The sequence below is a fragment of the Cataglyphis hispanica genome, chromosome 21, assembly GCF_021464435.1.
Source record: "Cataglyphis hispanica isolate Lineage 1 chromosome 21, ULB_Chis1_1.0, whole genome shotgun sequence".
Taxonomy (NCBI): Eukaryota; Metazoa; Arthropoda; class Insecta; order Hymenoptera; family Formicidae; genus Cataglyphis; species Cataglyphis hispanica.
Window position 1 is genome coordinate 3215685 of NC_065974.1, and position 13356 is coordinate 3229040.

Consider the following 13356-nt stretch of genomic DNA (forward strand, 5'->3'; position numbering starts at 1 on the left):
AAGATTATATTGCGATCGTAAGTAAGGACTTAAAATTTAATGTAATGTGACTAAGACTTACCTAGTGGAGGAACCTGCTGCTGCGGGTGTAACGGGAGCTGCTGTAGGGGACGTGGGGGAGCCTGACGGGTTTTTTTGGTCGTCGTCAGAAGATTCAAAGGATGTTTGCCCGGTGTGTCGCAGAGGTAAGCCTAACGATAGCCTTCTCGAGGCCGCGCTAGAGCTGTGAAAATTATTTCAAAAATTTCAGGAAATTATAATGAAAGATCAATTATGCATATGTAATAATTAAATCATGTTAAATAATGTCCTTCATGTTATTGATAACATGACAACGCCTCATATCGCACTATCGTGATAATCCTGCGTTTGATGTGATACGTGTAATAAATGTATATATGGTGTCAGTATTTATATATAAATATCGATTCTAATACGCGTACAATGTTTCGAATCATTGCGCAAATAATGATGCGATTAAGGCTTATTACTATCATAGTACAATGATCGCGTATCGTGCTATCGATTTTATACTCATTGAATTTATACTCATCATGTGGAAAGTAGACAATAAATTAATCTACATACATTATCCACGTGGAGAAGAACTCTTTGAACGTTCTCTTATTTAAAACGACAGATTTAATCTGATAAATTTAAAAAATTAGATTAATCGCAGTCTGACGCAAATTCGTTCGTCAAATGGTATTTAGTCGCGATTTGAAGTCTCACCTGGACGAGGGTATCGTGGAGGACGAAGAGGGCGGTTCCTTGTCCTTGGTGGTGCGGTTGCCGTATTTGTTCTTCAGGTACCTGGCCCAGGAGCTCAGAGCCGCGCCGTCCTTCTCCGCGCCCGGGCGATCGCGTTCCGGGCTCGGTTCCCTCGACTTCAGGGCGTGGGTGCTGCGACTACGCGCTAACTCGGAGCCGGCGCCGTACTTGGCCGCAAGATAAGCATTCGGCGACTGGGTTGTCGGCGACGGCGGTTCCTCGTCCAGGTCGAGATCATCGCCGCCGAAGTTGTGCGAGCTCCTAGAACGAGCGAGACGCTGTCGACGCTCCTTCAGGGCCGCGTATCGGGATCTCGCCGATAAGGGCGAGTCGGCCTCCGCCTCCACGTCCCTCTCGCGTTCTCGCTCGCGTTCACGTTCACGTTCACGTTCTCGTTCCCGTTCCCGTTCCCGTTCCCGCTCGCGGGACGCCATCATCGCCGCCTGGCTCCTGCTCTTATTCAGGAATCTGGAACATCAGCGAGACAGTGCGATCAATTCGTCTGTACCGAGAGTCTTTATCGTCTTTACGCTAATATTCAAATTATTTTACTCTTGCAGAAATAATTGTTTTTTTTATCATACAATAACACGAGTAAGATTTTAAAATTTTCTATACGTATATATAATATATCTACTTTTTTGAGAACTTTAATTAATGAAAGTATTTAGAAAATATTGAATTTAAAAATTATGATAATCATCTTCCTGGATATATTTTATATGCATCTGTGCTGTAGAAGATTTTTCTGTAATTTTCTGCAAGAGTAAAATAATTCCGTCTAATGCATATGCATTCAATAATTACATTGACAAGTGACAATTAAATATACATTGAGATAATTAAGCAACGTGATGAAAAAGCAATCTCATCTTTTTTCGTTATGTAATTGTTAAATATTATAATATATAAACTGTCTACGGAGATTGAAGCATGTAAAAAAAGAGCACGTTGTTAATTGTAAGAAAGTTAAAACAACAATTAAATTTTTTATTCTCCGTACTATATATCTTTTAAAAATATATTTATTAAAGCATAAATATTTATTTGCATAAATATTTGGATTACCGAAAATTTCCTCGAACTTGCGCGAGATTAATGATACAAACGGCTACACTTTTCTCCAATTTTTTTTTTTTTTTATATGTTCTGGAGGTCGACTTCTCCACGATAGCCTACAGTTCGATTGCGCTCGGCCTTTCTCTCCTTCATCTCCTGGAGACCGTAATTGTTCAAGCTAAATTCGAGTAGATTTCGGATAATCGCATACCCTTGAAACATTGGAGGGTCTCGACCCCGACACACGCGCGGAAAGGCGATACCCATTGTGAACGAGCGGTATCTCTGCGGTCGTATTTTCAAGCGAGAGACTCGCATCGGGCTATTTCGGTGCACGTGCGTGCCGCGGACGCAAACTGTGCAAGCGAGTATAGACGCAATATCGTGCAATCAAAATACTTCTCGATGGACAATATATTTGTAGCGCGCTGCATATTAAAGAAAAAAGAAATTTCGAATCGTCTTCAAAATGAGGATGATCGGCGTTCGTTTTGTGCGTCAATTAAAAATATATTCATTGACATCGCTTTATCGAAGGAAAAATTGTTGACAAAAATATTTGACATTTGGAAAAAATTATTTTTTTTTTTTAAGATACATTCTTAAATATTTATTATTTGTAGAGTTAGATAGATAGAGAGAGGTGCTCTGATTATGCGTATTACGTTTTATTCCGTGCGGTGCGCGTGTCCGAGGAGCACGCTATTTATGCGTTGCGGTGAGGCGCGTATATTAGGTTTTAAAAGGTACAATAATACGAGCATGCCATAAATTGCATACGCTAATGAGTCGGGGATGGAACAAAGTAATGAGGTTAAGGAGCTAACTGCTTTTCATATACACAACGGTAGACTTTGTGTCAGTATTACTGTCTCGTTTATGGGATTAAGCTTACGAGGACGAGATTTGCATTTGATTGCCCGCGAATCTATCCCGCTGCGTCCGCATTAAAACGAAGTTCTTGCGAGCTATTGTATACGGAAAGTTACGCCAGGGAGGGAATCTGCGCGAACGTATGAGATATATATTTTTATATCACGTTAGTTCGCGGTTTTAATAGCGCATACGACGAGTAATAAAGGCACACAGAAAAATACTACGGCGAATCGTATTAATTGAAGCTTCTGCTTTTGTCGCGCTTGTGCGAACCAGAGGAAGCAGTTATTAAAGACAGATGTGGAAAATTTTATTATTGTTACATACAAAATCACATTCCTATATTACATCAATTCAATGTATGTGCGACAAATGAGATAAGCTACGAGATCAATGTAGTTAATTCGTGCGCTAATTGCTAATCTGACGTGTGGTCTGTACACTTGCCGGAAGCGTTCATCGTCAGTGGAAGATGTCGTTTATATACTTATCGGATCGTTGCGGGGGTTTTTTTTTCTTTTTTTTTTTTTGCGTTTGGCTTTGAAATTCTAAAAAAAAGACACCTATGCTTACGAAACGGCCACTGATCTAATTCGATTCCAGCTCCATGGATGAGCGCAATCATCATCGGCGGCCACCGATGCGCCGCACATTTTATCACAGTTTCGTGAGACATCCTGTATACATGAGTATGATGAATATGCAGATAAGTGTTTTACTGTGATTCGCACGTATGTCGCATGCACATTTTTTCGTAAGTATTTTATTTCAATTTAGAAGAAGCAAGAGGAAAAGGGAAGGGAGAGCTGTTACTCCTTTATTTATCGAACTGTCAGAAAGTTTGAGAGAGATGCATATATCAATTAAAAAGTTATATATTATATTTAAATAAGCAATGTTTTTTTCCTTTTTTTTAGATTTAATTTAGTTCAATTTGTAGATTCGATATTTTAGATTTTCCCGAAGAATATTCCAATCATGCTTCGTACGCGCTGATGATAACAGCTCTTTCATTGTTGATTGATCACAAATAATCGGGGAAATGTAAATCTCTTGCTCGTACATTACATTGTAATTAACATCCCGCAGGGAAAGTTAGTGTTTTGCGAGGGGAGGGTGGGACGGGGGCGTGGGGGAGGGGAGGGGAGGGTGATACGGATGAAATTTTCGGATTGCGTCAAACAATGTTTGTGTAGGTCTGCTCGAATTTGAGAAAGTTCATGAATGTCCGCAAACTTCGGCATAAACATAGTTTATCGCGCGCCCGGTTTGTATGACTTTGCACACCGAACATCCCCTCCCCTCAACTAACAAAGTTTGTATTTCGTCGTATTAGGTCGGGTCCCGGTGCATCGGTAGAACCGGCGTGTCACGAAGTAAGAAGTTTCCAGTTTACGAAACTGGTAGATCAGATTGTAAGCGTAGATCGATGGTTCTACATTTTCTCTTGCTCCTTGTGCCCTCTCCCTCTCTTTCTACTCCATTCCCTTCTCTCTCCAAACGGCGATGTGGAAGCTGCGAAGTTTCGACACCACCGATTTGTTATAGCGGCGAGCGGAGTGCGCAACGTGCTAAGAATACTGCGTAGCGTTATGCAGTAATCCACTTTCGGCTGCAAGTATTTTTACAGCGGAAGATTGGAGAAAGAGAGAGAAAGGGAGAAGCTTGACTCTATATTTTTATCATAGTTTGAAAAGAACGAGCAATTGAGAGAAAAGTAATAAAATTAATTATTCTCGATTAAATCCAGTTTCGTGGCTATTATGTGACTTATTGTTAAAAAAAAAATTTAATTAATTTATGACTTAAAATAAAATTTTAAATTAATTTTTAATTAATTTATGATTTAAAATAAAATGAATTTATGAAATTGATTTATGAATTAATCTATTTAATTATAATAATATTAATTCTATATATTTATTAATTATCACGAAAATTGAAGACACAGTTGTTGGACATTTCGATGTTCACATCGCGTTATTATTTGCGAAAATAATAAAGTACATTTGAATCACACGATAGAAAATGGATTAATCACAAATTATCGAATAACAATTAATAAATAATAAAATTTCCTTAACTTGTTGCAAATTCTCCTGAGAGATTTTATTTGGATCTGCTATCTAAAAACATAAACTTGTCCCTATATTTTATATTGTACCTACTTGTATTCTCGCAATCCAGTATTCTATCACTTGCGAACACTTTTGACTTTCTCCTCGAGATAACATTTTCGAGTTCGAGTGTGTATATCTTGAGATGTACAAAAGAGATCGATATCGCAGATAATGTAATGCCGTGTAATAGTGTGAAAACTTGTCCTAAACGCTTTGTAGAAGTATAATATAAAAAAAAATGATGACTGTGTCTGCTTTAATAAGATTTTCGCGAATTATTCGAAATGATTACCCAAAAGTGATTTTTATGATAACCAATAATCCAACATATTTTAACATCCTTTTGTTATTTTATTCTAAAACGAAAAAAATAATTAAATTCTAAAAATAAAAGATTTTATATCACAGTACATTAAAAAAAAAAAAAATGAGTTATAAATCTTTACTTTATGTCAAAGAAATGATAAACTGCGTATAATAAATTAATCTTACGCACGCATAATATTACTTAACAATTAAAAAGTTAACATCATGCAATTTAAGTGCGCATGGAAATCACTTTTGAGAAACATTCCGATGATCGGAAATCCTCCCACTCGAGAGAATTTCCGAGGTCGCCGACGAAATTTAGATAGCTGCTTCTACCAGTCGATTGACCAATCCACCGATCAATGATAGTATTATTAAAGTAAAAACAATAACTATTTGTTAGTGCAATAAATAAATATGCATTTTTTTCTTGTACATATCGTATCCCGCTCGATAGTGTTTCAGAGATAATACACGTATGGATCGGGACATTGAGAATGAATAATCACAGGGAATTAGACTGCAAGAGAAATTCTCGGGATGGATGACTAAAAGAAAATGAAATGAAGAGAAGAAATATTACGAACAAAAACTTGTGAGCAAGCGGGAACCGACACTTTGTATTTGTTATTATTCTGATACTGAGGACGGTTGACAGGGAAATAAATAATACGAGTTATCACAAGAAATGCAGTTTATTTACCACACCAACAAACTGTGACGCAAGCCTACTCGCTAAGGAGAGAGTACAAAAACTTATTATAGATACGCGTGACGCGGAGGCGGCCGAACCACGTGGTCACAGACTGTCACGTGCGGTCGCCGCCGACGTCTAACGCTACCATTTCTTCGGGGACGGCTTTAAAGCGTGAATTAAAAGCGCGAATTGCAAAGACTGCCTCGCTACTTGACCGATGCCTGTATGTGTATACTCACACACATATACATATATATAAAACACGATCGCGAAGCTACGTACTTGAGCAATGATGCGGATTACGTATCGCGGATCGACAAATATAGGAACAATGGCGCTCGGCCGTATATACGATTATCACAATATATAAAATGCAAGTTTATCATGTTTATTGCAAATAGATAGTTTTTTACGTTCATGAATGTTCTGTGATGATGGTGGTTTTTATCCGGCGCTCGGAGAACGCGAGTTTCGAGCAGCAGTCCCTTTCTTTAACGAGTAAAAATATGTACCTTTCTCTATTCTCATTATATCATATAATTTTTCCCAAATTCTCTATTATATTAATTCTCGATACCGGTACGATTTGATTTTTTTATTCCCTTTGATTCCGAGATGCTTAATTTTCGAAATAAATTGAAATCTGATCGGAGTTAATTGAATATTAATCGGAATTCGAGAGTATAATATTATTTAATAATAACGACACTGTGGGATTAATATAATTTTTAAATTATTTTCTCTCTTTATCAAATTAATTGTGCAGTCATCAAAGGAATAAACAATCTAAAAAGCTAATTATGTTTTATAGGAGTTAATCGCTTTGCAGTGTTATAATTAGATTTATTACATTAGATGTCTCACTAATTGACAAAACTCGAATCAGATACTTAATTGAAGCTAATAATATATCGATGGAGATTAAAATTCTTTTGTAAACAAAACGAAATATCGGATCAAGTATCCCATCAGGGGAGAAAAACTGCTGCATCGTCACTCGCGACAAGAGAGTCTCGTCAGTTTTTGTGTCAGTGTGTATGTGTAAGTTCTCGTGTAAGGTCCACAGTCTTTCATCATCAACGCCGACAATCGTTGAGATGAAGCGTCGTTTGGAGGAACCGAAAAAAAAAGACCAGTGTACGTGTCTGTATAGGTCGGAGCCAAAAAAAAAAAAGAGAGAGCCCGATTTAGGGGATTACAGGAGCAGGTTCGTTAGAACGGTGTAACACAGTACGGACACACAGAAGACGGTGGTTACCATTTGCACCGGTATACTGAGATTGGCAGCAACGGGTGGCGTTTCCTCGTGCTCGCCGAGGAGCCCCGACTGCTCGCCCTTCGACCGGCTAACGTTCGCGAGTAATGCACCGTTCTCAGTGTTAGTGTTCGTTACGAGGTCGATCGTTTGGGAACGAATCGTGCTCTCCTGCGCGCTGCGCTCCCCTATACGGCCATCATCGGCGTCGCCGTCGTCATCGACGTCGTCGTCGTCAAGTATCACCCACCCGTTCTCGTCGATGCCACTATCCTCGATCCCTCTCGAAGCTTCGTTTTGCGCAACGTCTCCATCGTAGGGAACTTCGATCCCAGGAGAGACCGCCCGTTCGGACTCGCTCTCGGACTCGTCGGACACCAGCCATCCGTTTTTACCCAGACTGCTCTGCCTGTACACGCGACTTCTGGACGGACCCTCGGACGCTTGCTGTTCGCTCGGAGGAGTCGTCTCGTCGTCAATCTCGGTGCTCGACCGCGCTGAGGTATCCTCGAGATCGTTCGATGTCTCGTCGTGTTCCCGCTCAGCGATCTTCGAAATAGTTTCTTCAATACGAGTCCCATCGTAGTCATCCTCAATGCGATCGACCATGAATCTAAAGCCCGACGGGATCGCGGACACCGGCTGCAGATCCTGCTGTAGATCCTGTTCCGTGATCACCCAACCATTGTCGTCGAACATCTCCTCGATACTTCTCTCGTCGATAATCGAGGCGCTTCGACGCTTTAGATCCCTCTCGTAACGGTCGTCGGGTGTCATATTGCTTTCCCCACGGTCCGAACTAACACTCAACACCGTAGTCTCCTCGTCGTCTCCGGGACTCGATGGACCCTCGTCGCTTTTCTCGCTAACTTCGCGTTTCACGCTGCCTTTATCGCCGGAATCATTCTTTTCTTCTTTTTTTCTATCTTTCTTCACGTTGCAATTTTCATCTCGAGACTCGTCCTCAACCTCCTCTTCGTCTTCTTCCTCGGAACCGCTTTCCGAATCGCTCTCTGATTCGCTGTCGGACATCGTCCGCTCGCTGATGGAACTCGAACATTCGGAGATAGTTTGAGACTCTTTGGATCTCGATCGATCTCTGCGATCGATGATCGTCTCGATGGGTTGATTCGTAAGATCCGATGTATGCTGTTCATCGACAGTCGCATCGACGTCCTCCACAACGATCCGAAGGAAACATGGAGTGTCATCGGAATTTTCACGCTTTTCCAACACGACGTCGTCGCGTCTTCTAGTCATTTCGGAGTCATCGTCGGTCGCGAGAATAGATCCGTCCCGTTCGCGATCAACGATTACCAACGAGATCTCATTGTTCCCGGAACGACCTTCCACTAACGTGGCCTCGTTTTCGGATGCCACGCTCGCTATTCGACTATCGCCGCGACTATCTTCGAGAAGATTACTCTCGGGTTCGCTAATCGCGAGGTGGGAGGAGGTGGATGAGGTGATCGATTTGTCGGTGTCCGTAATAATAATGTCCGTTCGCGACGAGCGTGTGTTCGTCGCCCGCGGCGTTTCAAGTGCGTCGGCGTCGACGTTAAAAGCGTCATCCGCGATCGTGGTCGTGGCCGCGATTACTTTATTATCGTCCTCGCCGCGATCGGCCGAGTACCCTCTTTCGGCACTACCGTCCGCGCTAAACGCCCTAAAACGATTACGGTCGTGGGGGTTACTGGAATTAGAAGTGGCCTCATCGTGAGCAGTCGTTTGAGCTACGTGCGCTACGAACCTGCTGGTGTAGCCGCCCGGCGTCGTCGACGTCGTCGTCATCGCGCCGCCACCGCTCGGTGCCGTCATCGTCGTCGTCGTCGTCGTCACGGATTGCGCGGGGCTCCCCCTCGGCGACGAATACCTGAGACACGAGGTGATCGGTCGGAACCTTTTCTCCTTTCTTCGGGGCAGGGGAGAGATGCTTTGTCTATTACTACTACTATTACTATTTCTAAGAGGGTGTGCGAAGTTTCGCAGGGTGTGCCGGCCTGATTGCGTCCTCGAGAACTTATCGGACGACGTGGCACGTCGATCCCAATATTTTATTTCTCATCAAGATTGCGGTCACGTTATTTCGACCGCTACCGGCTGCTTTCCGCGTGTCTTTCATTAGTATTGAGGCGAGATCGTACGATTAATAAGTTTTGTTACTCTATATTTCAAGCTGTTCAGAAGTTACTCAATTCGCGAGATTTTCAGTTATCATATTTTACAGAAATATTTTGTGAAATAGAGAGAGAGAGAGAGAGAGAGAGAGAGAGAGAGAGAGAGAGAGAGAGAAAGAGAGAAATCGCAATACACGGTTAATAATCCATGTAGCTAAATTAAAATCCGAATCTTTCAACTTGCTGCTAAAATATTGAAGCTCGATTATTGAAATACTTTGACCGAGTAATTAATCAATTAGTCGAGAAAAATAAAGATCGTTCGAGTCCTTGAATAAAGAGCGACCGTTACCATTTTATTACGTTCCTCTCGAATACGGATGCGTGCTCGTGGCCAAATTTCCTCGCCCTAATCTATTACGATTCATCGCCAGGCTGAGCGGTTAATCAGTTTCCGCAGCGGTACGTGAAAAGTTTCTGATAGCAGCGAGCGCGCGATGGTGAACGGGACACGTGATTCTTTTACAAAGGCCGGAGGGAGTCGCCGCCGGACCGGACCGGGAGAGCACTTACGGCTCCGTCGAGATCTCTCTCTCTCTCTCTCTCTCTCTCTCTCTCTCTTCCCCGTTCTCCCGATCGTTTCCCATCTCCTTAGGCCATAGTTTCGAGAGGAGATTGCGAATGTCGTGGACGGGGTAGCTCGCTTCGGAATTCAGCGCGAGTGAACGCGGTCGCGCATTCGTATGCTCTCGAATGCGGCGAGAGAGAGAGAGAACGTTCTGATGCGTGTTTGCGATGTTTCCGCGCACCGCAAATAAACACGAAAACACGCGAACGAAAGCTTCGCGATAGCTCTTATAGCGAATGCGCCACCCCCGAGGATTCTTGATCGATACTTCAACGATTGAAAGTTGCATAATGATACGAAAAGCAATATAGACGCTTGAGAAAGAAGAAAATAAAAGATAGAGAAAGAGAGAGAATGAATTAATTTTCCTAATTTCATTGTAAAGGGAAAATTTTGAATAAATAAATGTTTAATTATATTTTTTAAATCAAATCATTTTTTTTTAAATCTGTATTAGAACAAAGAAAATTCTCAATATAATTCCATCTTTATATTTTATGTTCTCGCTGTCTCAACTTTTACCCATGCTTTTTGTAATTCTTATCGTAAACAATTTTTATTCATACTTGACAATCGTCAGCTGATATGCTTGAATTTTCATAATTACTATATGATATCAATCCGAATCTAATAAATTAATTACGTAATATTTTACGTCAATATAGCTTACAATTACAATATAGCTTGAGAGGCAACATTAATTCTACTCATAATGAAGAAAGACACATATAAAAATATTAAAAATCAATTCCATATAAAATATTAAATATCAATTTCATTATTTTTTATTTCAACAGATAATCTTTGAAATATGTCGCTTGAAATCAAAATTGATCTCACCATATCAGCTGAGAGTCAAGTCTCGTTCGTCATAGGATTGACATTTTTTAAAAACGGAGGTACTTGCCTGATGGAAGGTGAATCCTCTTTGCTTCCCCTTCGAGCTTCGGCACTGCGAGCGAGCAGAGGTCCGATATCGGTGCGAGCCATGGCGGATTCGTTTCTCTGACGATCCTGAGATGTGGCGGAAGTGGCAGACGGAGTAGCGTTGGACGGATGAACGTCCGTTTCTGACTCTTCTTCGGTGTCCGACTCCGTCTCTTCGGACGAGCTGCTCGTCTCCTCGTCCTCATCCTCTTCTTCTTCCTTCTTCTTCGTTGCAGGCTCCTCTCGCGGTGTCTGAATCGGTGGTGGCGGAGCCGCACGATTACCTAGAAAGACAGGAAAAGTTTGATGTTAATTTTATCTCAGTACGATTTTTACCTGAAAGCGTGACATAAGAAAGATTAAAAAATTCAATTTAAAGTTATAAATTTGCTGCATAAATTTTTACATCGCTTTAAATAAATGTTTAATAATATATATTTTTTTTCCGCTCTCTCTTATATCTCTTGCGATCAAAATTATTATACGTTCTTTCTAGGAAAATCATATCTAACTTTGATGTAAGGAAATATCGTGATATCGAGCTGAAACAACAATCATGTCCTAAGGAAACGAAGAGAGACAAGCGATGAGGACTTGTCGCGTTTGTGCAATCTGAGATGAGAAGCAGAAGGAAAGCGTCCTTCCTCTTCTCCGTCGCGTTCGCGGACGGAAACACGATGAGAAAGCTGGCCGATCATATCGATCGTCGATCGCTGATCGGAAATAGCAGCGCGCGAATATCGTCACTACGTCGGACCGCGTGTCTCGCCGACGGCGACTCAACACACGCAGTGGTAGGTAGGATGTGACGTGGACGGAACATGACGTCGGAAAAGCGAGGCGATGACAGCGTTAACTGAGTATATACGCCGAACGGCTAATGCAATTACTGTGCCAATCCGTCCTGTCCTCAAATCTCGAAGTATCGCTCGCGCGAGGCCCAGCATCCGGCGAATTGCGACATTGTAACGCAGTTGTAGCACAACGTTCTGCGTTTTACGCACACGCCCTTTGCATACGGTATTAGGGCAAGCGTAGTGGACATTTGCAATCGAACACAGAACATGCCCTTTACGACCGTTAATTTATCCGTTAATTTTGTCCAGTGTCCATTCATATATTTCTTTCAAACTTCTTTCCGAGAATAATTTATCGCATCCACATGGAAAACATCTAATTCGTTAAATAAATATATAAAAAGATTATTCAAATGACATTGAAAAATGTTGAAATATTACTATTATGTAATTTTAGATTAATTAAGTTTGATATCACGTGTTTTTAACGTGTTTTTAAGTTCAATCACGTTTTTTAAATACGAGTAAGTTCTCTCTGCTTTGAATTAAGTCTCCCGAAATAGAGATAAGTGATAAGGTAAACGCAATTTGTCCGTGCATTCAATTTTCACCCTCGACGAAGATGCAGAGAAATACAATAGATTCTAAATAGACGCTCGATGTGCGAAGCCAGCAGAGACGTGCTTTTCCGAATCTCTTTGTATAAAACAATAGATAATAGGCGTTGGGAAATTGAGACGTGCCGCGGATAGAGCAGCTTCCAGCTGCTACAAAAGCAGCTGAATATTTGATTACCACTGCTTGCATTATTTCTTCTAATTTTCCGGAGAGAAACTTTAGAGAAAAAAAGCCAAAAAATTTTGCATCTCTTTTCCGTTAAATAAAAACAAAAGTATTCGCTCCACGCGAAAAAATCTAACTTGTATTAGCCTTAAACTTCGCTTTATCCGCATCAAGTTTCCTTAAAAATTATTAATAATGCATGATTAATTACCTGCGCCTAAAAAACGGCTCTGAAAGGGCGTCCTTGGCGCGATAGTGTTCGATGACTCCTTGGTTGTCGCGGAGGTGACAGCCGGCACCGATGACACGGTGGTCGATGTGTTGGTCGGCGGCGCCCTCGACAGATACTTCTGCTTCATCTCCTCGGTTGTGAACGGCGCGCCCGTGTTGCGTATTCCCGATCCCGTCGAGCTCTCGGAGCCGGTGCTCGAGTCCGATGAGGCGCTCCTGGCCGCGGGCGGGACATGAGTTTCCGCCGAAGTTCTCCTGCTCGAGAGCAACAATATTACAAACAAGCATGTTAATAACGGAGAATGGGAGAACTCGGCCGAGTTAGTTGTTTACCGTAACAACGTCACGGCATAAACTCGTCGCTTAAGTCCGATATAACGCGAGAGAAAGCCAGCCGCAAATCTCGCGGTTACCGCCCGTAGTGATTAATATCCGCGCGAGCAAACACACCTTTGGTCTTTCGTCCCTTCGGGGATATCGTGTTAGTTTATCATTTTGATACATAGCCCTTGTCGAGAGAGTAAAGGTTATTTCGACGAGATTTCCTTACCGCGGAGTATTAATTTTTTAAAACGCGATTTTGAAATTAGTCCAAATTTTTCATCGGAGGTTCAATATTATATTATTGCACCTATTTGACAGTTAATTCGCAACAATTAATATTACACAATTATACATTTTATGGGATAATGAAATTTTTACGTTCACAAAACTTTTATAAGCTAATAATTTTTTCTCACAATTTCCATTACATTTATATGCTAACTTCTTTAATAAAGTTTGACA

The 13356-nt window shown here is 41.4% G+C and overlaps 3 protein-coding genes across 8 annotated transcripts in view; 2 read left to right on the plus strand and 1 right to left on the minus strand.

Moving 5' to 3' along the window:
- Positions 1-7084, plus strand: part of LOC126857298 (calmodulin-binding transcription activator 2) — a 65831-nt gene extending 58747 nt beyond the window's left edge. The window contains exon 15 of the mRNA XM_050606581.1: positions 5593-7084. Within this exon, the coding sequence (XP_050462538.1) occupies positions 5593-5683 (91 nt within the window). The 3' untranslated portion in view covers positions 5684-7084. The remainder of the gene's footprint in view (positions 1-5592) is intronic.
- LOC126857299 (fibrous sheath CABYR-binding protein-like) overlaps positions 1-13356 on the plus strand; it is a 171593-nt gene that overhangs the window by 96088 nt on the left and 62149 nt on the right. The window lies entirely within an intron of this gene.
- Positions 1-13356, minus strand: part of LOC126857297 (serine-rich adhesin for platelets) — a 61231-nt gene that overhangs the window by 4126 nt on the left and 43749 nt on the right. For all 6 annotated transcript variants that reach the window (XM_050606571.1, XM_050606572.1, XM_050606575.1 and 3 more), the window contains 7 exons: positions 12551-12825; positions 10740-11043; positions 8838-8960; positions 7091-8753; positions 3280-3383; positions 733-1239; positions 62-223 (listed from right to left, as the gene is read on the minus strand). In XM_050606571.1, the coding sequence (XP_050462528.1) occupies positions 62-223; positions 733-1239; positions 3280-3383; positions 7091-8753; positions 8838-8960; positions 10740-11043; positions 12551-12825 (3138 nt within the window). The remainder of the gene's footprint in view (positions 1-61; positions 224-732; positions 1240-3279; positions 3384-7090; positions 8754-8837; positions 8961-10739; positions 11044-12550; positions 12826-13356) is intronic.